Genomic DNA, 25,873 nt, shown 5'->3' on the forward strand with positions numbered 1-25,873 from the left:
TTGGTGTTTCTTGGTGAATGTTCCCTGTATGCTTGAGAGTTATATTTTGCTGTTGGGTAGTGTGTTCTGAAGACATCATATAGTTGTGTCTTGCTTTTGAGTACCATGTGGCAATCCAGAGTGTCGACTAGGTCAAGTTAACTAATCCACACATAGACTACGTACCCACAGGGATCAGGTTAGGTCCGTTTCCATATACGTAGCTTTGTTGTCAGGTCCATGTCCATTTGCTGACCCCTCCTCATCTGCACTGTCCTTTTTATCCTTTGTATTACTCCTTGCTTTTACGTCTGTTTTGTCTGATTTTAATGTGACCATCCAGCTTTCTTTTGATTGGCGTTGGCAGGATGTATCTTTTTCCGTGCTTTTCTTTTAACCTACCTACGTCTTTATGTTTAAAGTGGATTTCTTACAGACAGCATAGGTTTCAGTCCTGCTGTTTCATGCAATCTGACAATTTCTGTCTTTACTACTCTGATTGGAACTTTCCAGTGTGAAGAGACAGAGTAAAACCACCACCTCACTAGTCATTTACTATTTGTTCCTTGTTTCTTTCTTTTTTTTTTTTTGTCTTCTTCTCCCGAAAGCCCCCCAGTACATCATTGTAATTCTAGGTGCAGTGTTCTATCTGTATTTTTCCCTCTTTTCCTGCCTTCTTTTTGGTTAATGGAGCATTTTTATGATTTCATTTTAGTATCTGTATTGATTTATTACTTAGAATTGTTTAAAAACTTTTTGCTCTTCCACAGAACTTACGATACACCTTTTAAGTTGAGTCTCCCTTCACGTAATAGCATGCAGGCACACCTGCCTCATGGTGGTGGCCTGGACCTGGTCCTGCAGGAGCTCTGGGGTGCACCGTTGCTGCTCTCCCTGTTGTGGAAGGTCCTTCTAAGAGTGCAGCCCTGATGTCGCCCGCTAGCCTCTGTGCTTTTGTCTCCTGCATGTTACTGACATTTGCTGTGAGCACACAGTTCGTTGTCACTGTGCTTGCTTTAGACCAGGAGTCGAACGCTCTCCTCCAGGGCAGACGGTAGATGTCACAGTTCAGGCTGAGCCTGAACCACCACCATGTCCCCCACCACCACCCCAGCCCTGCCCGCAGTGCCTTTTTATTTGCTGTGGAAATGCACAGTGCTGTTTAACTTTCTATGAAGCATGGCTGTGTCACGGGCCCGCATCACCCTTTGGTATGAATGCTTTCCACTTGGCGTGTCTCCGTGGTTGTCCCCAGTCTAGGGAGCTGCCTGAGCCCACCTTAGTCCTGCCTCTTCTCTCTTGGGCCGTGATTTCCCTCCTCTGCGTGTTCACAGAGTGCTGCGCTCGCTCCTGTAGCATCTCTGTGCAAACACGTCTGTGCAAACACTGAAGCCCAGAGCATGTGACGTGCTCTTGTCGGTGTACTAAATTCAGAAACCCGTGGTGTGAAGGGAGGGTTGTCATGCCTCATGTGTGAGCAGTACCACGAGCTTCAGGCCCTGACGTGTGTCCTAGGTGGAGCACTGCTGGACGCACGGTTATCAGGATGTGTTTTACGGCGGCGAATGCTGAGTGCTATCTGGGGTGGGTGACTGACCACTTACATGTAACCAGGCCCCCGTTCACTAGAAGTGTGTGCCTCTTTTATATATACGTACACAACGAGTACAAGCAGATGCGACACAGACAGGGGTGTGCACATGCACATGTACCGTGTGACCTCCCCTGACACTCTGAGACATGCTCAGACCCCTCGAGTCCGTGCCGACTCCAAACCACTGGCCGCGCTCTGCCTCGTCTTTGGCCCCCCGAGCCCCCGCGCATCTGAAAAGCGCCTGGAGTGCTCCTGCCCACACTCCTTTTGTCTTCTTTCTCTTCCAGTCGTGGCGTTCTTGGTGGCTTTCCATCAGAACAAGCAGCTGATCGGAGACAGAGGGCTGCTGCCCTGCAGGCTGTACCTGCGGAGCGTGCAGCAGCACTTCCGGGGCGGCGCTGGCTGGGACGCCGTGAGCTACGCCCCCACGCTACTCTGGCTGCTGGACTGGTCGCACATGGACTCCAACCTGGACGCCATCGCGCTCCTCGGGCTGGGCGTCTCGTCGTTCATCCTCGTCACTGGCTGTGCCAACATGGTTCTCATGGCTGCCCTCTGGGTCCTCTACATGTCCCTGGTCAACGTGGGACAGGTCTGGTAAGTAGAGGAACTGGGCAGTGCAGTGGCTCAGCGTCCTGGGGTGCTACACCCAGAATGAGCGGCTAGGGAGACTGAGCCGGCTTTCTCCTATGTTAGTCCGGGAGACGGCCACCGTCTTAATCAGGCCACGGGAGAGACTGCCACTGCAAGTCAGACAAAGCCAGGGCCTCTCTCCTGTGGGAGTGGTGGCGATGCTCTTGGGAGTGGCCTGTCCACCCCTTGAGGCCAGGGTGCCAGCCTCGCGGGGCCAGGCCGAGAGGTGGAGGCGGACTTGGCTGGGTGGCTCCATGTGGAGGCTCCCTGCTTCTGCTCCTGCCCGCCCCTCCTTGTCAGGAGGGAGCATTGCCAGCTCGCACGGGGCTCACAGACCAGAGCTCACAGACCAGGCCGGCCCTGCTCGAGGCACGGGTAGGCTCCAGTGCCAGGCTCATCAGAGGCGGTGATGGCGCTCCTGGAGGCGCCCTGTGGAACACAGGCAGGTGCATCGAGCCGCGTGTGGCCCGGATGATGGTTGAGGGGCTGTGAGGTGCTGTGTTGTGTTTGAATGGGTCAGAGGAGGGGCATCCATTCTTCATTCAAGTTTGGGTTCCAGAAAAAGGGAAGAGCCGCCTAGCAGAGGAAGCACAGAGGGCTCTGTCAGGGAAGATGAACGCTCTGGGGTCGGGGTCGGCATCTGTGTAGACATGCAGGAAGCAGACGTGGAGTTCGGTGTCTGTGTAGACGTGGGGATCTCTGTAGATGTGTTGGGGTCTGTGTAGACATGCAGGAGGCACACATGGGGTTTGGTGTCTGTGTAGGCATGTGGGGGTCCGTGTAGACGTGCAGAGTCTGTGTAGATGTGTGGTGGTCCCTGTAGATGTGAGGGGGTTGTGTGGACATGCAGAAGCACCCACTGTGGGCATGGTCCCACGGGGCCGCCATCTCTGGGAGAGAAGCTTTGGTCCTTGGTCTGACCATCTGTGGAGCTGGCCCCAGATGGAGGGGCTCCCTAGGCCTGTGTCACGACAGCCATGCTTCTGAGATGGGCTTTAGGCCAGGTAGTCTCCATCTGATTCCTGGGCTAACCTTCAGCTTCACCCTGCTGGTTTATTTCAGTGGTCTCCGGGCTGTGGCTGTGGGCTGGGTGCCATCTGAGGTCCCCTCTCAGCTGCTGTTGCCTGCCCCCTGGCCCTGTGCGTGTGTGCCTGCCAGCTCTGATTGGGAGTATGCGCGTGGCTCTTGCCAGCCTCCTCCTGCTGTGGGAGTGCTGGCTAGTGCTGGGACCAGGGCTGCCAGAGCTGGGACCAGGCTGGCCAGAGCTGGGACCGAGCTAGCTAGAGCTGGGACCGGGCTGGCTAGTGCTGGGACCGGGCTGGCTAGTGCTGGGACTGGGCCGGCCAGAGCTGGGACTGGGCCGGCCAGAGCTGGGACCGGGCTGGCCAGAGCTTGGACTGGGCCCACAGGTGTGATGACACTTCCCTCAATCCAGTCTGCAGAAAGGACTTGCGTCTCCATTACCCGGAAACCCCCTGCTCTCAGCCCGCTCCCGCACCCTCGTGTCACTGTGTTGCTGCTGACGAGTAAGCACTGTGTTGGTCAGAGCGCCCAAATTTCCGATGGGACTCAGGGACCCCTGAGCACCCTGAGTCGTGGCTTGGGCTGCGAGTGGGAAGAAAGCCCAGGGGCCGGCAGTGGCATTCTCGCCTGTGGTGCATCGCGTTAGGTGTGTGCACCGAGCACAGCAGAGCAGAGCAGCTGTGAGGTGAGTGAAGCCTCCTTCGCGCCCACCTGCTCCTTCCCATGTGGAATGCACGGGTGCTGCCACCTCGGGGGTCTGACCTCCATGCCGGCCACAGCCAGTCACTGCGGCCTCCAGTCTCTCCCGGTCAGTAGACGTTCGCCAGCACAGGAGGACTCTGGCTGGGTTTTTCTGTGATGTCCAAGAGGCTGCTTCTTGAGACAAGTGACTTTAATCCACACCAGAGGAGGGGGAGTTCTGGGTACCTTTGTCCCAGAATCACAGTGAGTTACAGAGAGCGAGAGTCCCAACCCGTGTCCCACAGAGGTGACATGCTCCACCTGTGACGTGGGGCTGGGGTCACCTTTGCTGGACCTGGCAGCCAGGAGAAATCACATCAACTTGACGTTTTACTTTTAAAAGCATTTCCCAGTCTGTCTAGAATATACTAGTCAGGAAAGATTAACCCCACATTTAAATTTTTGAAAACCAGTCTGAGCACGTGTGGCCAAAAATAGTCTTGTATTTTTTCACTGGAAAAGAGATTCTGCTCCCCTCCCCTTGGGTATGTTAAAAAATGTGATTTGAATTAATTTAAGCTTGCTAAAGCGAAATAAAACAAAGCCGTATCTTCCCAGAATTGGTGCGTGAGATGTTTTAAGTGAAAATTGTAAAAGAAAAACCATGTCAGCGGAGACTAGTGGTGTATGTCCCGCGCGCCTGAGGCTGAAGGTTCGCATCGCGGCTGCCGTGCGCCACTCATCCTGGCACAGACGGGGCCGTGGGGGTCCTGTGAGCACCCGGTGAGGTGGTGAGCATGATTCAGGCCCCTCCACCTCAAAGGTGTTCTCAGCTCAGCCCTGACTCTGTTTCCCCGATGGACAATAGTTTTGGGGTTGTCAGAGTGACATTGAAAACCTACCGAGAGTGAGGACCCCTTGAGTGGAAAAGGGGCTTTCTTTCTCTTGATACCCCAAAATGAGAGTTAGACACAGGCTGTTCCTTTCATGTCCTGTTTATTTTAAGTTGAGAGAAAAGAATCTTTGTTTGGGGTGAGATGCTCAGATAATGGACACCGTTGAAGGAGCATCTTTCAAGTCTTGTCCGGGTGGCATCCTGCAGCCAGGACAGGAAGCCCCCATGGGGAGAGGAGGCGCCGGGCAGGTGCCGCCCTGCACTGGGGTCGCGTGGCAGTGGCACCGTGTTCAGCCAGCCTTGCTGTGGGCGTGCGTGGCAGCTGCCTCGCTTGGAGCCTCTTTCTCTCCCTTCTCTCCCACGGCTGCCTCTCGGCATCTCCGTGCCTCAGGCCAGTGTCTGTGCCGCAGTGCCAGCGTTGGAGACGAATGTTCTCCGTGGATGTGGGAATCCTGCGTCTCTGCGCTCGGTGGTACTTGAGTCTCCAGGGTCAGTGTCGTGGGGCAGAGCCCGGCAGCCTCCTTGCAGGACGTCCTGTGCACTCCAGAACTGTGACTGTCCTTATCCCGCTCTCCTGACGTGATCCTGACGCTCCGCCGGGAGCCTCATGAATCCCTTCACCGTGGCGAAGCCCAAAGGCCTTCGTCCCGGGGAGAGCCGGCCTCGGGCAGCCAGTGCTTGCTACGGTGACGACCCTGTCCTCAGACTGCGAAGCACAGGACATGTGCTTTCAAGGGAGCCCAAAAAGACCGACTTGATGAACTTCCTCTCTCGTGGTGGCAGGAGGTGCAGCGGGAGGGAGGGAGTGGGCACAGGTGATGATGGCCAGGTGGACACAGCACTCTTGCCTTGTTGGTAGGAACAAGGGAGCTGGACAGAGGGCCGGCTGGGGCGATCTGCACCTCGGCTTGGTTTCAGCTCTTGTGGGCCCTTGCCTGAGCTTCAGACCCAAAGGCGGCATGGCACGTGGTCAGGCATGGGCTGGTCCGTGGGCTGTGAGCACTGCCACGCTGGCCACTTAGCTGCGCTGAGGCTGATCCAGACCCGTGGATACCCGGCCTGTGAACACCTGGCCTTGGACCCCTGGCCTATCGTGGTCGCCATGGCTCCATGTGCCCAGCTCCACAGTCACATCCCAAGGCAGGCCTGGGGAGACCTGGACTTGTCTGTGACTCTCCCCACTTCCCTCATGTTTCACCAGCTCCACATCTTCCTAACTTTACCCACAAAGTGTTTCCGGAAACTTTCTCAGTGCCAGCACGAGTATGGCCCCGAGTTCATGACGGGCATCAGCTCTTCTCACACGCCATTGTGGCTTGTCGAGGACGTTTTGGGTTTCCATCGTTCCAGGCATGGGCAGTTAAAACGTGGTATTTTCAGTCGGCAAACCTAAGATGATGAAGTGGTTTCTTCATTTGCCTGCCACCCCCCACATTGAAGACCAGGGCAACCACCTGCTTGGTCCTTCAGGCCATGGAAGCTGGGCTTGTTGCCTATTAGACCAGAGCTGCTGCTAGGCCCTTAGGGGAACAGAGTCACCCTGTGCCCCAGGGAGTGGGCTCTGAGGGTCCTGGGCTAGCAGACCACGATGTAGCACGTGGGCCTGGGGACTCAGCTGCAGGCCAGGTAGAGAATGCCAGGGACTCGGGGCCATGCTGCTGGCAGGCGGGCGGAGGGATGCATTCACGTCCTCTGCAGCGTGTTCTTAGGCTCTGGTGTTTTCCTTACCTGGTTGATTGGGAAGCTCTCTGCCTTCCAAGGAAGGAGCGCAGCGGATGGCTGGGGGGCCTTCTGACTCCTTTCCTTTCTTCCTGACGTGGGGTGGTGACTGGACTGCCTCCCCCAGGACAGGAAGTAGGCAGGTGGCATGGTACCCAGTGGCAGACACACCAGGGGTCTGTTGGGGCCATGCTCTCGATGTGCCGTCTCTGCTGATGTCAACCTGGTCTCCCGGCTGAGGGTTCTGTCAGGTGTCCCCACTGCTGGGGTGCTCTTCTGTCGCAGGTCCACGCCATATGTTCTCATGTGGAGAAATCGCGCCACGTAGCTCTCACATGAGGACTCCTGGTGGCAGCATGCCTCCGCAATTGTGTGGGACTCCCGCACGGGGACAGCCTCCCATCCCATGCTCGTTCAGTCTCTGGTCATGTCAGTGTGGACTCCTCCGTGTGTCTGTACTGGGGGGGAGTCTGTCCTCTCACTGTAGGAGTTTAAGCATCTTGGGGATCCGCGACACTTAGGAGAGAGAGAACCAGAGTCCAGGAACGTGTTGCATACAATTTCAGGGATCTTACAGACACATCTGAGGACGACCCCACCGTCCTGTCGAAAACAATCGGAGCTCACAGAACCATGGAGCCCCAGTTGTGACTTCTGCTCTGGTTTCTTCAGTTAGCATCAACTTTTCCAAAAAGTTGGATTCTGATCCTTTCATCTGCGCTTTACTTTGGCTCTAATCCTAGAGGGCAGCTTTGTTGCTGTTAAGGACGGCTGTACAACTGCCCCTTTCTCCTCCCCACCTTGCCGGCCCCCAGAAAGAAGAAGGGATTATCTCTGGAAACTTGGACGGAGGTCGGGAGGCACTGGGGGTCTTTTCCTGCAGAGGAAGCTGCCTGTGGCACTTCCCTCTGAGGGAGGCGACAGGGTATCGACTTCAAAGAGAGCCGAGAGCAGATGCCAGAGGCCGCGGGAGATGCCGGGGGACAGGGTCAGTGCCACGTGACACCGTGTGTGGCTGCTCTGTTCCGACTCTTGAGGATGGAAACCTTGTTTTGGCTCTGGGCATTAAATGAAGGACGTTGTGAGGACCCGCGGTGCCTTCCCGCTGCGCCCCTGCTTTGGTCCGTAGCCACCGTGGGTTTTCCTAGGGGTGGCTGTATTTGAGGCATAAATATGAATTCCCACCTTGGTTTGGGAGCTCCAGGGAGCAGAACGGTGCCGCTTCCATTCTGCAGTAGGAGTGGGCTTGCACACCCCTTGCCCTGGGAGCCCAGTTCCCACGTTGCGAGGGAGGAGGGTGGAGCTGTCCCCTCCGCTTGATGGGAAAGCCCTTTCACCCTTGGCCAAGGGATGTGGTCACAAATGTCCACTGGGCCCAGAGCCCCTCAGCTGGGACACAGCCATGGAAGGGGCCAGTCTCTGCTCTCTCATGGCGGTACCAAGACGTGGCCTTGCTGGTTCCGTGGAGGGTCCCATGTCCCACTGCCGGGGTGGTGCCCTCTCCCCAGGGTGCCCTGCCTGTTTGGTAGAGGTGGGAGGTGGGCATCTGCTGATGGTGTGGGCACACCGAGGCCCCTGCCCCTGCTCCTGGGGCGTTTTCATCCTGAGCTGCTTCTGTTTGGCCATCACCACGTGAAAGGGCTTTAGTGTGGATGACGTGGTCAGCCACAGACACGCATCAGGAATTGGCGTGGCTGAGAGAACACGCTTTATTGCAAGTTCCCAACTCCCTGCTTCCTGAGTGGGCCTTCAGGGAGCTCTCTGTGCCCAGCAACCAAGTGGGAGAATTCTTGCAAATTCATTTAGCCTGTCCACAGCCAGGGGAGCGTCATCGAACCAATGTTGGTTCATGAAGTCTTTTACAAAACAAAGACCAATGTAGTTTTCGATCAGAGGCTTTGTATGGAAACAGGAGCTTCCTGTGGAAGTTGCTGGGGTGGAGTGAGCAGAGGCCATGGACAAAGCTGCTGCTTCCTGCAAAGGGCAGTCTTCCCACAGGCGGCCGGTGGCCTCTGCAGCCTCCCGCCATCTCGATCCTCCCCTTCCTTCCCACAGATGTCCCTGCCGTGGGCAGGGCCCTGGCCTACAGCGCCAACGCTGACCATTGAGAGCAAAACCCGGGTCTCAAACAAGGGAGGACTTGAGCTTCTTTTTTTTTGAGGAAGATTAGCCCTGAGCTAACTACTGCCAATCCTCCTCTTTTTGCTGAGGAAGACTGGCCCTGAGCTAACATCCGTGTCCATCTTCCTCTACTTTATATGTGTGACACCTACCACAGCATGGCTTGACAAGTGGTGCCATGTCTGCACCCGGGATCCCAACTGGTGAACCCTGGGCCACCGAAGTGGAACGTGCACACTTAACCGCTGTACCACCGGGCTGGCCCCTGAGCTTCTTTAAAGAACAAAATAGGAGAACATCCCCCAAGATAGCTCCACATGGATGGCCATCTCTTCTAGAATAAGGTTTAGCTGCTAAAAAATATAACAAAAGCTATGAAACTAATGAAGACATTTAGTTTTTCATATCATTAGGTACAACTTCCTATATTTAAAAATCTCATATTAGGCAGCTTTGAAATTCAAAATTGGAAACAGGTGACGTTATGAAAGAGTGCAAGCATTTTCAAACACCCCTGGCACGGGTGACGCGGTAATGTCACAGCCTGTCCCTGATTCCCACGGGGACGCTGTGTCCCGGACCCAGGCTACGGGCCAGAGCCTTCAGTGTCCTCCAGTCTGGGCTGAGGAAAACGTGAAGTGCTCGTTCCTGGTGAGTTTGTAAAACTCAGCTCCTTTCCCTCCCTCCAGTCAACAGGGTCATGTGTCGGCAGAATTTCCTGGGTCAAGGTCTCTCTTGCATTAGCCACTGTGTACACTAGCTGTTTTAGAGGTTTGGTTCTGGAAACTTAGACACCTGTTCAAAAGTACAGAGCATGCAGTCACGTGTCATTAACGTCACTTAATGACATGGATTCGTTTCTGAGAAACACGTCGTTGGGCCATTGCATCGTTGTGCGGACATCATAGCATGTGCTCACACAAACCTAGACAGTACCGCCTGCTGTGCACCTGGGCTGTATGGTGCTCCTCCTGCGGGGCCGCCGTCGTCTGTGTGGTCCTTATTCACTGGAACGTTGTGACACGGACGTGACCTCTCTAGAGAGAACCCTCATGTGCTTGTGTGATGTCTTCTCTCCCTCCTAGCATCTCCTTTCTGGAGCAAGAGCAGATCCCAGACGTGGTGTTAATTTACCTGTGAGTGGGCTGTGTCTCTAAGGCCAGGCCACCAGCACACCCGATGCTGGGAGAGCAGCGTCTGGCGCCCGGTCCCTCCCTGGCACCCCCGCCACCGTCCCGTGGCTGCGCATCCTGACTTCACTGGGCAAGATCACCCCTGTTCAGAGCGGGCAGCCGTGCCCAGGACCCACCCCCTCTCCAGGCCTTGCCTCATCCCTGCAGGTGCTGCCTCCCCTCTCCCAGGGCCTTAAAGCAAATCCCAGACTCTGGATCCTTGCTTTCACACGTATTCCATCAAACAACGGTTTTTTTCTTAACATCCTTATTGAGGTATAATTCACATATCATCAAACTGATCACATTCCATCACATTGAAAGTGTACCAGTCAGTGGTTCCATGTATTCACAGAGTTCTATAGCCGTCGCCACTGCTAAGTTTGAAACATTTCATCGCCCCGACGAGAAACCCATACCCCTGAGCCCTCACCCCCGGTGCCCCAGCCCTGGCCCCCACTCACCTGCGTCCTTTCTCTGGATTCTCCTGTTCCAGATGCTTCCTAGGAATGGAGTGCCTGTGGTGTGGCCTCTGCATCTGGCCCCTCAGTGAGCTGAGGCTCCCAGGGGTCATCCGGGTCGTGCGCGTCGGGGCTCATTCTGTTCACTCCTCGGTAAGAGGTGGCAGTCTTGGTTCAATATGGTGGTGGTCGTTTTATCCCTGACCAGGTGGCGGATTTGGTGAACTGGGCAGGCTCAAAGGTGCCCGAGCTGCCGGCAGTAGGAGCACTGTCCAAGGCCGCGTGCCCCCAGCCCGGCAGCTCCGTTTTGTTGTAGGGGTTCCATTCTGTGACTCGGTCCTTTACACGTGTGTGCTGACTGTTCCTACACCAAGGGCACAAGTGAATCTCCACATCGTGGAAGCCCCGTGTGGCGGCGAGGAGGACCTCAATGCTCTGATCGGATCCCCAGTGAAGACAGACCTGGCTCAGACCATTAGCAGTGCGGTCAGGCCACCAAATGCCTTTCCTTTAGGATTTCTTTTCTAATAATCAGTGCTCAGGGTAATGGGACATCCTTTAAACTTCTAGGTTCTAGGGGAGGACATTTTCGTGGTGTTTGGTGGAAATTATTTACTGCAGGAAAACCAAGTATTACATGCCCTTTTCCCCAAAATATTCTTTGATCTGCCTGTTGTGGGCGTGGCCCTGTACTGGTAGGGTGGGGCGGGGTGGGGCGGTGCGTAAGCAGGCATCTGTCCTTCAGGGCAGCCTCCTGACCTCCAGGCTCCACCCCCTGCTCAGTGCACCTGAGGACCCACGTCCCCTTCACCCTCACCTCCACTCAGCACCTAGGACAGGTGTCCCGTCTGCCCTCACCTCCACTCAGGACACATGAGACAGGTGTGCCCTCCATCCTCACCTCCTCTCAGAGCACCTGAGGACAGGAGTCCCCTCCACCCTCACCTCCTCTCAGAACACGTGAGGACAGGTGATCCTCCACCCTCACCTCCACTCAGCATCTGAGGACAGGAGTCCGCTCCACCTTCACCTCCTCTCAGAACGTGTGAGGACAGGTGATCCTCCACCCTCACCTCCACTCAGAGCACCTAAGAACAGGTGTCCCCTCCACCCTCAACTCCACTCAGAGCACCTGAGAACAGGAGTCGCCTCCACCCTCACCTCCTCTCAGAACACATGAAGACAGGAGTCCCCTCCACCCTCACCTCCACTCAGCATCTGAGGACAGGAGTCCGCTCCACCTTCACCTCCTCTCAGAACACGTGAGGACAGGTGATCCTCCACCCTCACCTCCACTCAGCACCTGAGGACAGGAGTCCGCTCCACCCTCACCTCCTCTCAGAACACCTATGGACAAGTGTCCCCTCACCTCTTGCCTCATTTAATTCCCGTAAGCTCTGTGACCTGACCCTACAGTCTCCTGGGGTCACTGGGGTGGCCTTATTAGTTGGGTAACATGATGCTTTTAATCTTGCAAGTTTTTGGACAGAGCAAACCAACATTTTTATATGTTTTTCTCCTTTTGTTTTTCAGGTATTCATTTGGTAAGTGAAAAATCACTGGCAAAACCTCTGCAAGCATTTGACATTCGTTTCGGGGTATGTATCTGCATTTTCCTACTTTTCTCATGGCTGGGGCGTCTGTCACAGCTCTGCAGGTTTCCCCATGTTGTTCTGAGACCGTGTTTGTTGCTAACCTGGAAACCTGACCAGGCTGGCTTCCTTGCCGAGAGCGACGGACTGACACAGACGTGGGCCGTCATGATCTGCAGGTCCGTTGCATGTACACCCCGTCTCTATATGACTGGGCAGAGCCGTCCCGCAGTGGTGACGGTCCATCCCATTTGCATTGGCCTAGTCCCATTCCCTGTGACGTGTGTGCTCATAGTCATCCCACAGGCCTGCCCTCCCCTCTCCAGGCCACACCGAGTCCCCAGTGGACACGAGCCCATGGACACCCCTGTGCAGAGGAGGGCTCACCCTGTGCTGACACTGGCAGGGCACCCCAAGGGCGGTGGGATTTCCACTTGGTTTGGTTGGAGGAGGACTTCCGGCTCCCCAGGCCGTTCCCCAGCACCAGAGGCAGTGCTGCGGCTCGAGGAAGCGATAGGACGTGCAGACTGCAGTCCCCGGGCGGATGCAGAAGGAGGAGAACAGTGATATGTGGGTGAGCGCAAAGGACACGCCCTCCCTGACTTCCTTTCCCGTGCGGGTGACTGTTTAAAGTAGAGTGAATCCAGGCCTCCAAGGGGAGCACGAGACAGGCACAACGTGGAGCATGTGGGGGCACGCAGACTTCCATATGTGACGTGACGTGGCACGATCCTCTCTTTAAGTCGAGTCGACAAGTTAAGGACACATATCGTAATCCTGGAACAGTTACTAGGAAAATGCAGAGTTACAGCTAAAGTGCCAGTGGACAGGCTAAAGCGGGGTTTCAAAACATTCGGATGGTCTAAAAAGGCAGCGAAGGCGAGCATGGGAACAAAACTGAGGGTGTAAGAGGAAATAAAAAATTGATGGTAACCCTAAATACCATATCAGGAAGCACATTAAATGTGAATGGACCAAGCTCTCCAAGAGAGAGAAATCAACAGGACGAATGAAAAAAAAAAAGTAAGATGCAATCACATTCTTCTATAGGAGATGCACATTAATGTAAAAACACAGAAATTTGAAAGAAAATGGATGGGCAAAGATGGACGCACTATGGAGACTATAGTGAGGAGGCTGGAGTGGCCGCGTTGCTATCACATGAGACAGAGTTGAGGACCGAGTATTCTCTGGATGAAGAAGAACGTGTCCTCATGGCCAGAGAGGCAGGTCATGAGGAAGACAAAGCAGACCTCCAAGTAGCTGAAATGAAAGGGGGCAGAGACAGCCCATGACAAGAGTAGGATTTCAGCACCGCCTCCCTTGCTGATAAACGACTAGACGGAAAGTTAGTAGAGGCACAGCCATCCAGCAGAGCTGCCAGCACCCGGCCCGCACCGACCCGATTATTTTGTGACCACATTCTGCTCATGTGCACGTGGTACAGCCACCAAGATACACCAACCACGTGGCAGGCGTAAGCACATATTACATTCAAAAGGGATTAAATTATATAGAGACTGCTTGCCTGAGGTGTCTCTCCCATCCTAACAGTGAGCAGAGCTGGGTAACCTGCAAAAGCGACAGCTGCTCTTGACTCCATCAGCCAGCTGAGTTTATGAAGCAGCTGAGGGATCTGGATTCCCAGACGCCCGACTGAGCCAGGTTGGGGCCTGTGACCAGTGTCACCTTTGGCAGAGCCCAGGAGGAAGAGGGTAAGGAGAAACCCACCAACATGCTCACAAATTCTTAGGGAGATGTGTCCCCAGACACGGGGAGTTCAACTCACAGAGCTCCCGTCCACAGGCCTCCACTGAGGCCTTTGAGAAAGCCTGGAGCAGGGCAGGAGACCACAGAGAGTCTCCTTGGGGGTGCGGTGCAGGAGGTGAGTGGCTACTAACAAAACCCCACCCGCTCCCTGGACTGTCCTTTGAGAGGACACAGAAGCCTTGAGCCACTTGGGAAGGGACATCGACCTGTGCTCCCAAGGCCCCTGGGGGAAGGAGTTGAAGCCACTCGGGGAGGGGCCCAGGTCATGCAGGTACACAGAGCCCACTCTGCCACTGCTGAGGGCCGAGGGAGGATCGCGGGAAGGCTGAGGAGGCCCCCTGCACGGCCTCAGGTGAGGCTGGACCAGGCACTGGGGCCCTTCTCCCACCATCAGCCCGGCACCCAAGGACAGGTGCAGCGTGCTGTGGGGAGAGGCCGCTCGGGGGCCCAGGTGAAAGTGAGGAAATCCTGGCCCCTAGGTCCATGCCCAGCCCTGTGGGGGGCAGCAGCCCTGCTGAAGGAAGCTGCAGTCTGTGGTCACTGAGGGTGACAATGAGGACGCCAAGACCAAACTCGGCCTGTCTCGGGCTAAAGTGTCCTCTCCCCACCCCCACCCCCCTGCCCCCGCTGATGGCCTTGCAGGATGTGCTCCGTTCTGGGAAATTGTTTCCCTCAGGAGCTACTGTTTTTCTACACACAACGTTTGATGTAATAAAAAAGTTACTAGACACACAGAAACCGAAAAACTGGACCCGCTGACAGTGGATAGCCAAGAGAGACAGCAGTCAACAGAGATGACCCAGATGTTGAACTCTCGACAAGGACTTGAAAAGAACAGCGATGGGTGCATCACAGGGTCCAGTGGAAAAGATGGACGACCTGCAAGATGGGCAACAAGGGAAACCGTCCAGAGGAGCCACAGGGAAAGGCCAGAAGTAGGACACAGGCGGCTCTGGACAGCCTTCCGTGGGCTGCTGCAGAGCGGACAGACACACTCCACGACGTGAAGATACCCAAAATGAAACACGATGGGAAAAAGAATTAAAAAGCAGAACAGAACAGAGCTCCTGAGGGAACGTATCCGCCAATTCCACAGAAAGGTGGTTGAAACCTCGGAGGAGGAGAGAGGAAGAACAGGCAGAAGAAGGGTTTGAAGAAATAAAAGCCAAGGATTTTCCAAAATGAGTGAAAGGCAAAATGCCCCAGATTCAATACTTTCAGAGACCATTAAGTAAGAAAAACACTCTCACCACACCCATTCCTGGATACCTTACAGTCAAATGCCAAGAACCAAAGAGAAAGAGAAAACCTGAATTGCAGCTGGGGGCAGGAGAGACGCGCGGAGGGTAGACGCTGTGGCTACACACGCTTCTCCTTAGGAGGCTGCACCAGAGCACGGGGCGTGCACCCGACCGTGCCAGAGGGAGGGAGGCCCGCCCAGCCTGGAGCTCTTCCCCCCCAAACCCCGCTTCCACAGCCAAGGCTGTCCAGGGTCGGCTGCCCAACGTGGAGGAGGGTCTTCAGGAAAAAGGAGTTGGACGTCAGTAGACATTGGGCTCAACCCGAAGAAAGAAAGAGCATCAGAATCTGTTAAGATGAGGGTGAGTACAGAAACGTTCTCCTGATTTTTAATTACCTGAAGAGCTAGGTCCTAACCAGCTGAGCAGAGCAGGCCAGGGAGGCGGCCCCCTGGGGTCAGGAGCCCGAACCTCTGGGCAGGGTGCTGACCCCCGCTCACCACTCTCCGGGTGACGCTGTTTGTTTGTTTGTTTGTTTTTGAAGCAAGAAGAAGCAAGCAATGGAGGTACTTCAGGAAATGTTCTCTTCTCCCATTTGCAAATCTGGCGTGGCCTGATGGTGACAGTCATTGTCTGACCTGCGAGTTGTGTCCACTGTCGGAGGCAGGGTGGCTGTGGTGGGTTAGGGAGTGAGGATGGGCTCAGCAAGCGAGGACTGTGCTGCCTTCCCCAGCGGGTTCGTCTGGTACCCGAGCTCTCCTTCAAGACACTGGGCTGTGCCAGCATTTAGACACATCTTCCTTCTCAGTGGAGTATACTTATTTATTTGAAAATGTGACAGAATTTGTTTTCCAGTTGTTGTGACAGACAACACCGTCAGACCCCACCCCCATGGCGAGTGGATCCTGGGCAGTTACCGTGAAGTCAGCCGTGGTGGAGCCACCAGGCGCACGAGGGGGCACCACTGGGGCCTTGTGGGTAGCTGCAGGGCGGCGCTGCGGGGGGCTCTGTGGCTGTGTGGCGTGGTGCTGACAGGAGACTCGTGCCAATGGCGCTGTTTTGCTCTGAAATAAAAGGAATCTGGCTCCTCTTGTACCTCTCCTGGTGTTGTCTGGGCTTCTCGCAAGCTTTCCTGCCTCTCGAGTGGCAGCTGGTGACATTGGAGACTTGGAGGCAGGCTGCTGCCTTGCTCACACGTGTTCCTCCACGTGTCCCTGAGTGAGACTGGATTCCACGCGGCATCCTCTCTGTGCAGCAGCTCGGCGGGTCAGTCCCGCTCGCTGTCCAGAGCGGATGCTCAGATGACCTAAGAGTCACGGCAGCCCACTCGCTGCCTGCTGGCCGCCACGGCCTCTGGACCATCTTCTCCTTCACTGACCCTGGAGAAATGAAGCAACCAGTTGTCGAGGCGTGCGGGCCCCGGAGCAGCCAGCCGAAGGCCCCTCGACCTTCCAGAGCTGTCCCCTCCTCTGCTCCTCCCGGGCGCCCTGTGAGAACTTGGTTTTCACCGTGCTCCTCATCCTGCCCCATTGTGCTCTGCTCTAGTTTCCTCTTAATGGAACTTACTGTCTTTATTTTGCAAAGTGAACTTTGATGACTGTGAAGCGGCTGCGTGGATTCCACGCGGAGGTCCTGAGCTGCGCCGGGGGCAGCATCTCGGAGCCGCCGTGCCCCCAGGGGCCACCAGAGCCACTCTCCTCAGTACGGTGGTCACTAGCCACGTGTGCTTCCCCATTTAATCAAAATGAGTGAAGTAAACGGTGCGGCTCCTGCCGCGCGTCAGGCGCTCCATAGCCGTGGTGGGCCGTGCAGACCACAGGCCGTTCCCGTTGCTGGAGAAGGTTCCACGGACGGCGCTGGACGGAGGGTTTGTGTTCCTTTCCCTCTGGGTGCCCCACCGGCCTGTCTCCTCTGACCTTTGTCCGGTGTGGCGCTGCGAGAGTATAGCCCCTTCGGTTTGGGAGTCAGGATGCTGGCTTTCTCGTGGATACGGGCCCTCCTCTCAGCTGTCCTCCCCGTGTCCAGAGTGACCACATGTTTCCCAGGACATCTGGGCTTCTGTGGCTACTTCTCCCTGTCCGGAGAGGACCCTTTTCCAACATGGGTGTCACCGTCCTGTGGCCTGTCCCCGGGTCTCGCACTCCAATGTGCAGATGGATGCGACTACCAAGGGAAGGTGCTGGCGTGTGGATGGGGGGCTGTGGCTCCTGGACACGGGAAACCATGGGGGTGGTGGTGAGGCCACCCTGCTGGCCGCGTCTCTGTGCAGCATGAGCGGGGCCGCGCTGTGATGGCGCCGGTTCAGAAACTTCCAGTTCAGAGAATGACCCTGGGACAGGATTAATTTGGTGCCCCTCTAGTATTGTTTCCTGGTCCCCTGCAGGAAGCGTGCGTTTTGATATCTGCAAACTCGGGGCTGGGAGCCTCTTCTGAGCTTCACGTGTCCTTGTGCGTTTGGGACAATGCAGGATCTGCAGGCCCCACTCAGCCGGGGCTTCTGGGAAGGGCTTTCTGGTCTTTTCCGCCAGCATGAGGCTGCTCTTAGCCCACACTCTCCTGACATTGCGCTGAGCCTGTCACTGCCCACCTTTCGATGTCCCAGCTGGTCGGCCATCACAGAGGGAGAGCTCCTGTCTGCCCACGTTTGGTGAGGCTGGGATGAGCAAAAGGAGTCCTGTGACCTCCCCCAGGTGCTCCTGCAGGCTCTGCACTCAGAGGCAGGCCCCTGCCAGGCCTGGGGCAGCCGAGCGGGCGCTGGAGTGGGGCAGGCTGCAGGCAGGGCCCATCCCACCGGCTTCAAGGAGGTGCTGGGCAGGGAGGTGTCTTGTGGGAGGACGTCGATCCACACTGGCCACGCTGGGTTGGGGTCTCCTTGGGCTCTCGGCTGTCTCGTGGTGTCCTGGTGCCCAGACAGACGGACCCGAGAAGACAGGCGCCTTCCTGAGGCCTCACTCTTTCTTTCAAGGTTCCCGAGGCCCTTGGAGTGTTTTCTGCCCCAAAAGGCATTTTGTAACTTCTGGGATCGTGTGTTTAGCCTGGCGACCTGGGTGTGCAGGTCTGACCTGCGGGTGGTGTCCCAGGCAGGTGAAGGCACACCTTCTTCCCCATCTGTACCACCTGGGCTGCTTCTCTGTCAGCTCAGGAACCTTGCCGCCCTACATCCCGCTGCGTTACCCGGAGCCTGCGTGCCCTCCCTGGGCCCTGGGGTGTCCACAGGCCCCGAGAGCGGGAAGAACAGCAGACATGGTGTGGCCTTTTCTCTGCCCGTGGGAAACGGGTCCAAGGGGGGCCACCTGAGGCCACCGTGACGGAGGGGTGTGGCCTGGGGAGGGGAGGTCCTGCATGCTTGGTGGTGACAAGGGGTGGCACCCACGGAAGAAGAAGGGGGTCCAACTGAGGACTCCAGTCTGCTGGGGGGCCTGCTGGGCGGGCGGCTTGACTGGAGTGTGGAGGTCAGGCCGGGCCTGGGGGTCAGGGTGAGAAGACCAAACTCATTCCAGGTGAGTGGGCACCCAGGAAGGCAGCTGACAGCAGGAAGCTTCTGTGGGACGGGTTCTGCACTGTCCCTCTAATATATTGGTTCTGAATCCATCCCTCTAATATATTTGTAATTGTTTTATCAATTCAAAAGGATGCCGAAATAACTGTCAGTAAAATTGATGCCTCAAGATGAGCTGAATTTAATCTGTGGTTTGGGTTCTCAGCATAGTGTTGGGAGCAAGGGGTTCTGTGCAGAGGGGGCCTGTGACTGGGCCCGTGCAGAGGAGACCTGGGGGGCTGGACTGATGCAGAGGGGGCCTGTGACTGGGCCGGTGCAGAGGGGGCCTGGGGGCTGGGCCGGTGCAGAGGGGGCCTGGGCGCTGGGCCAGTGCAGAGGGGTCAGCAGTGGAGTCAGAACAGGTCGCACTTCAGGATCGAGTGAGGGCTGCAGCGGAGTGAGGGGTCTGGAGGGAATCTTAGAGAAGGATTCCGAAAGGCTCTATACCTAGCGACCTTCCTTTTTAGGAAACGAGCATTCCATTCATTATTGCAGGCCCTTGGGGCTAAGAATTGGACTTTTTAAGGATCTTTCGTTTCAGTAGGAAGCTCGGTTGATGAATTATTGACTTATCCTAATGTTGTAAAAACTAAGCGTGAGCTGGTCTGGAGTCTTCCTTGGGGCTGGGCAGTGTCGAGGAGTCCTGCCCAGAACTGCAGGGTCGGGAGAGGGCAGGAGCATGAAGGAGCTGTCGGGGGTGATGTGGATCGTGCTGTGTGAGTTGTGAACACAGAGACCTCGGGAGAGCCATCCTCATCACGGGCGCAGGGAGCGAGTCGCAGCGTTTAAGATAAGCACACCGAGGCCTCAGGGGCAGGTCCACGGGCCAGCGAGCCATGGGGCGAGCCAGCAGCGCTGTCCTGGACAAGCCGAACAGCCAGGGGCCTGGCAGGGGAGCTGATGTGTGGTGGGGCCACACCTGCTCCACAAGCCGTGGCGAGCCTGTGCTTCTCTGCGGGGTTCGTCCAGGCATGTGTGTTCTGAGCCCTGTCATTCATCGCTGCACAGGCTGGGGTAGGGAGCAGCTCTCTGGGGTCACATTCTCCTCACGCCAACGGGGGACACTTTTGCTGCTGCCTTATGAAGCGTGCTTGCCAGGCAGGTCCAGTGCCGGCGTCAGATGATTATGTGGCCCAGACACTCGAATACAGTGTTCTGTCGCTGCCTTGCCTCCCGCCAGCTGTTGTGAATTAAATGCTCCCTGTGACCCCTGACCCTTACCGCTCTTAAATTCATGCTTTAAAAACAGCTTAATGAGGGGTTTACTGGTCCAGTTGGAAGTTTTTATTAAAACCTATTAGTGCTGGAGCGGAGCCTGCCTGCAGGAAGTGATTAGCTGGCCCAGAGCCCCGAGCCCCCAGCCGCAGCAGCTCCCACAAACCGTTTCCAGACCCTGCTGCCCGACCCCCATCCCGCCCCGCCTGGTTCTCATATCCTCCGCGTCCACCCGGGCTGTCTGAGCCTCTTCCCAGCCCCCACGCCCGGGAAAGCAGTTCCTGTTCCCTAAGTGACTCCCGTTCTCAGAGGCTGCCCGCCCGCGAACCCTCTGGGGCGTCCTTCACTGCTGTTTCCCAGGTGCTGGGGTCGACTGGTCACTTTCCAGAAGTGTCCCTTTCCCCCTGCCCCCCAGGAATGTGAGTGGCCACTTGGCAGTGTCTGGTTTTGGTCTCCTGTCTGGTCCTGTCCCTCTTCGGAAGGACAGAGGAGCCTTGATCAGTGACATTTAGAGCCGCTGTGTGGCACGTGCTGGATGTGAACCGTCTCAGCCAGCAGAGGTGTCGCTCAAAGGGGGAAAAACAGCCTCGAGCAGCATTTCCTCCGCAAGCAGCCCTGGTTGGCTGGCCGTGGGAGCCGGAGAGGGGCTGGCCCTGCTGGGGCTCCCTGCCATCTGGGCCCCATTCTCCAGGCCCTGGCTTTCCAGAATCTCTGATGCTCTCTTGACCCTCTCTGAGGTCGGTCTTGCTCTGGGGGTAGTAACTTTGCCTCGTTCTTTCCTCTTTCCTCGCCTGCACCTGCCTTCTCTGGTCACTGGGAACACCAGGTGGGGCGACATGCTCCTAGGGGTGGCTCTCTGTTGCTGGAGGGGAAGGAGCGAGCAGGTGAGGGGCTGCAGAGGTAATGTCCCCCCGGGGAGCAGCTGGTGCTCCTGGCTGTCACCACTCAGGACAGGTGTCCACAGGGCCTCAGGCAACAAGTCCCCCTGGTTTCCAGACGGGCAGGGTGTGGCATCTGGACCAGATGTCTAAGGGGACGAATCGGGTGTGGGCGTGGGCCCCTTGGGGAGTGTCTCCGGTGCTGGGCTCTACTCCTCTTGGCCGTTTTCAGGGCGGCCCTTCTCACCCAGGGTCTGTTCTCCCCCATGGTATCCATCTGCCCGTCTGTGTTCTTACCTTTACACCCGCTCAGCTCTGCATCCGAGCATGGCACACGCGTGCGCACATGCGGGGTCAGGGGTCAGTGTTTGCCCAGCGGGGCCACAGCACATGCACTTTTGCCATTCTCTTTTCACTGAGTAATATCTGCTAAAAAGTCTTAGTTGAACCTAGAAGAAAATCTGTTTTAAAGACCATTTTTTAATTCATGTGGTCATTAACACTTGGCTTCTTCTAATTTTCTCCCATCACATCTAGTTACCCATTTCTACTTCTAAAACACGCTTCCTCTGTAATATGCAGAATTCTAGAATACTGAAGAAACATTTGGTTCCTGTAATTCATACTTCCAGCCCCAAATCCTTTTGGGTGGCTTTTGTCTGGAATGCTTCTAAGTTAGATTTTATTTTTGTTGGATGGTGTAGATGTGGATGTTTGACCAGCATTTGCCTTTCAGCTCACAGTGTAGTTAATAACCATGGTCTCACAGTTGGCTGTTGAGAGTTTCCTGGGGGCTGGTGCCCGTGCAGTTGAAGGAGGTGACTTCATCAGGGCCCCTCATGTGGCACGCCCCTCCCCGCGCCCTCCCGCTGGACCGTCCTGGCCACGCGCTGTTCTGGTGGCCTCTCCACAACACGCCCCCACACACACACCCCCTGCTGGAGCTCTGCCTCGACTCCCCGCGTGTGCTCAGTGTGTGTTCATCCCTCCTTTCGCCCCGTGGTTAGAACAGCCATAGCTTGTCTCCGTTATGGGTCTTTTCAAAGACCTGATTTTATTTATCAGATTTTTTAAAAAAATGTGTTGTAGCTCATTAATTTTTACTTTTATAGGTTGCTTCCTCCTTCTGGGAGGAAGGAGTTTATTATTTTCTAAGATCTTGAGTTGATCGTTCAACTCATTAATTTTCCATCTCTTCTTATCTGCTAATGAAAGCATGGAGGCAGGTGACCACTCCCCTCTGGCTGTGCCCCTGGCCTGCCCTGTGTCCACCCCCCTGTGCTGTGTCCCTGGCCAGCCCCACGTCCACTCCCCTGTGCTGTGTCCCTGGCCCACCCCACGTCCACTCCCCCCGTGCTGTGTCCCTGGCCTGCCCCGCGTCCACTCCCCTGTGCTGTGTTCCTGGCCCACCCCACATCCACTCCCCCCTGTGCTGTGTCCCTGGCCCGCCCCACGTCCACTCCCCTGTGCTGTGTCCCTGGCCCGCCCCACGTCCACTCCCCTGTGCTGTGTCCCTGGCCCGCCCCACGTCCACTCCCCTGTGCTGTGTCCCTGGCCGGCCCCACGTCCACTCCCCTGTGCTGTGCCCCTGGCCCGCCCCGTGTCCACTCCCCTGTGCTGTGTCCCTGGCCCGCCCCGCGTCCACTCCCTTGTGCTGTGTCCCTGGCCGGCCCCACGTCCACTCCCCTGTGCTGTGCCCCTGGCCGGCCCATGTCCACTCCCCTGTGCTGTGCCCCTGGCCGGCCCGTGTCTCCTGACGGGCAGATGAGATAGCTTTATAACCTCAGTGCTGCTGCTTCTTTCGTCCTCTTGGTCCAAGTGCTGTTTAGAGAAGAGCTTCAAAAACCCCAAGCCCTAAGGGTTTTATAGGTTACCTTTCCTTGATCAATTTCTGATTTTATTATGCTGTGGCCGGAAGATACAGTCTGAAGATTGTTCTTTTAATTGTTAAAGAAAATGTTAGACGTGTGCATGGATTAGGAAGTCACACTGTATCTCGCGGCTTACAGCAGACACAGCAGCACCTCCCTTCCTGTTCTCCAGCCACTCTTCCTTGCCCTCCAGCCCTTCTGGTGTCGCCTCCAAGTTTCTGAATAAGCTGTTTATGTAGATTATTCCTGGTGTATCACTTTTAGACGTTATCTCTGTACTTCCTCTTAGGAATGATGAGGATTCCTCTCCCACATCCCTAACGCTCCTCCCCTCGCCATCTCAGTATAGCTATATCACAAATAGAACTTTTTGTTAAACTAATACTCAGTCTTTACATTATTGGGACTATGTCAGTTTTGTTGACCACTGAGCCACTAGTGAAGTCTGATAATTTTTTTCTAGTCACTTTTCGTTTTTCCTGGAGTTGATAGTTGCCTCTTCTTTTTTGGTTTGCTTTGTTTTTCATTTTTGATCATGTTTCCACAATTTGTTCCAAGTTCACCAGCACAACTGCTGGAGCACTCCCAATACTGGTTTTTACTGAATCAAACACATTAGGTATCTATCAATTCCTTCTCCCACCTTCCTGGAGATTTCTGCTCGGGAGCTTTCTCTGTTACCACCTGGGGTGGAGGCTTTTTAGGTCTCTGGATTTGGAGACTGTGGGGCAAGTTAACTCTTTGCCGGCTTGGCTACCACTGACTGATTTGTCCCTCTCTGCATCCTAAGGATCCTTATGCTCTGGGGCAGGTGCCTGGTTGTGCTGGGGGTGAGGCTCGGAGACCCAGCCGCTCCTCCACTGCCTTCTTCCCGAGTGTGCTCTGGAGTGGCATCCCAGGGAAGATCATCCTAAGCCCTTTCCTGACCACGTTTGTGTGCAGACAGCCAAAGGCAGTAGTGGACGGGCCCTTCTTTCTCCTTCTCCAGCATCAGCCCTCGCCTGTCTGAGGCAGGGGGAGCCAGGCTGACTTTGTCCGCATGGCCCTGTGCTGCTTCCCTGCCCAGTAAACGCTGTGTGTCCTGAATCGCCGTGAGCAGCTGAGAGGCCAGAGAAGGGCGTTTGGTCTCATCAGACACCGTTGCGGCCATGGGCTGGCCTGGAACCTCCAGAATCTTGTGTGTCCCTGGAGCTTCCTGGTTCCAGTGCCCCATTGTTGGATGCGAAAGGAACACGGCGTCGGCGAGCCTGACCTTTGCCAACGCAAGTAACAGGGAGAGGCATTGTTAGGTTAGCCCTGGAGTAGCAGCTGTGTGCCAGTTTCTTTTGTAAATGCTTTGATATTTTAAAACAGAAATTCTAAGCGAGGAAGCCATGCTTTGTTGCTGTTACAATAGCGGCTCTTGTCTGTGTGGATTCACTGAATGGAGACACAGATACTGATGCGGTTTTAGTACCATTAATGGTTCCCAAGTGCATCTAGCGAACCTGTTCTTGGTGGCCGTGTCCTCCTCTCATCAAGACTGTTACACATCTTAAAGCAGGACGCTGCATCATTTCGGGCGTACCAGCTGGTCTCAGTGACACCCCTCTGAGGAGGCAGAGAACTGCCGGTTTCCCACTGGGTTTCAGCCTAGATGAATGTCTCTTGAGCTTTTCGAGCACTTATGAGCCTCGGGACTGGCTGCTGCGGCTGGGGGACCCCGGACCTGCGCACCTCTCCCCGCCCCCCGTGCCTCTGGCCCCTGTGGGGCGGGGGTGCCCCAGCCTGGGCTTGGCTTGGGTTTTCTCCCGCTTGCCACCTCTGACGTGAATCTTTGCATGTATGTCGGTTTATCGTCTCTCCCGCCTCCTCCCTCCAGACTGTCAGCCCCGTGGGGGCCGGGGCTCTGCCTGGTTCCCCACTGTCCTGCAGCGCACAGGACAGGCAGGGGTCTGACCACGCTTGGCTGATCCGTGACGAGAGCCTCTGGATCCACATGCAGATGTCATGAGCAGGCAGACGGTCCGGTGGCCCCGTGTGCTCTTCCATCGTCACTCTTGAAGGAAACATCGCACCTGCTGGAGGCTGCCGCGGCCTGGGAGGCTTGCTCGGTGCTGAGGGGCACGCTGCATCGAGAAACCTGGTTATTCGTTTTCTTGATTTTCATCCACACGTCTCCTGGACCCAGAACTGCCAGCACGACTGCTGTGTGCGTTCTGGTGTTCCTGAGAGATCACTGTGTCAAAGCCGCAGAGCCCCCCTCAGCGATGTTGTTGGCTTTGGTGGCAGCCCTCAGGTCTGGGGAGGTGGCAGCCCTTCCTCCTCAGCACGGTGAACCAGCCCCCGGGAGGCGCCGAGCGGAACGTCCGCCGTCACTTGCTTGAGCACAGCCACAGGCAGCGGTGGATGGAAACCACGACCCCAGGGCGAGGCGGCAGGGGCCTGGCCCCGTGAGCTATGCCCAGCTCGGCAACAGCCGTGTGACCGCAGGATTGACGGCGGCCGCGGCCACGCTCTGTTCCCAGGCTCTTGTCCAGGGCAGGGCCCCTGAGTCCCCGTCCTCTTTGTGGTGCTCGGGTGCGTCCTTGTGCTGAGGCCCAGCCGAGCCAGGCGCTGACCAGGGCTCCAGCTTCTACCTGTGAAGTGGTGTCAGCAGCACTTTAGAAAGACGGTCTTGGCGTCGTTTCTGAGCTGCAAAGGTAGTGCCGAGGCCCCATCGACGTTCACCAGCTTCCCCTCATGTCAACATCTCACACGACCGGAGCACTAAACGGTGGTCACAACGGAGCCATCGGCATGGCGCGGCCCTTGCCTGAACTGCAGACTTCTGTTGGTTCCCCGCCCTTCCACCCAGGCCTGTCCAGGATCCCTCCAGGACCACAGTGCACTGAGTCGTCGCGTCTCCTGTCCCCTCTGGTCCTGTGGCGGCCTCCAGACTTCCCTGGTCTTTCATGACCTTGACAGTGTTGAGCGGTTCTGGTCCTGTATCTGGGGGAATGTGCACAGGTTGGGCTTGTCTGGTGTTCCTTGTGATTAGGCGGGCCGTGGGTTGTGGGGCTGGGCGCCCCGGGAGCCAGTGAGTGGGTGTGACCTCCCTGGAGGACAGTGTGGCCGCACAGCGACGTGCCTACAGAACATCCGTGCCTGCGGGTCCCCAGCCCCCCTTCAGGGCTCCTGCAGCAGGGCCGGGGTGGGGCAGAAGGACTCGGAGCGGGGGCGCCAGCTCTGCTCATGGCAGGAGGAAGGAGCCTCCGGAGGGTTTGGCCGTGGAGAGTTAGTTAAATAAACTTCCATCTTCTCCATGGATTACTATGTAATGCGACTCAATACTACGATACAATCTGATAAGAAAATATAATTGTGTGCTAAAATGGGTTTTAAACAGTGTGTTCTTGTTCCATTTTTGCCTCTAAAAAGATCTATCAAAACTATTTTGAAATCCATGACCAAGGGGCTAACGAGCTTTATCTGTGGATGAGCAGATCACTTTTCTTTCTTATCTCTAGTAACA

At 56.2% G+C, this 25,873-nt stretch overlaps 1 protein-coding gene and 1 long non-coding RNA gene across 3 annotated transcripts in view; both read left to right on the forward strand.

Moving 5' to 3' along the window:
* Nucleotides 1-25,873, forward strand: part of LMF1 (lipase maturation factor 1) — a 92,895-nt gene that overhangs the window by 9,854 nt on the left and 57,168 nt on the right. Inside the window, exons 2-3 of one of the 2 annotated variants that reach the window (XM_070567112.1) lie at nucleotides 1,861-2,170; nucleotides 11,812-11,822. In XM_070567112.1, coding sequence (XP_070423213.1) covers nucleotides 1,861-2,170; nucleotides 11,812-11,822 — 321 coding nt within the window. Of the gene's footprint in view, nucleotides 1-1,860; nucleotides 2,171-10,313; nucleotides 10,439-11,811; nucleotides 11,823-25,873 lie in introns of both variants that reach the window. The other variant, XM_070567113.1, reaches the window with a different exon arrangement.
* Nucleotides 14,646-15,973, forward strand: LOC139074810 (uncharacterized). Its single transcript, XR_011524620.1, has 2 exons — nucleotides 14,646-15,241; nucleotides 15,423-15,973. It is a non-coding gene; the product is annotated as an uncharacterized lncRNA (long non-coding RNA).

The sequence above is a fragment of the Equus przewalskii genome, chromosome 12, assembly GCF_037783145.1.
Source record: "Equus przewalskii isolate Varuska chromosome 12, EquPr2, whole genome shotgun sequence".
Taxonomy (NCBI): Eukaryota; Metazoa; Chordata; class Mammalia; order Perissodactyla; family Equidae; genus Equus; species Equus przewalskii.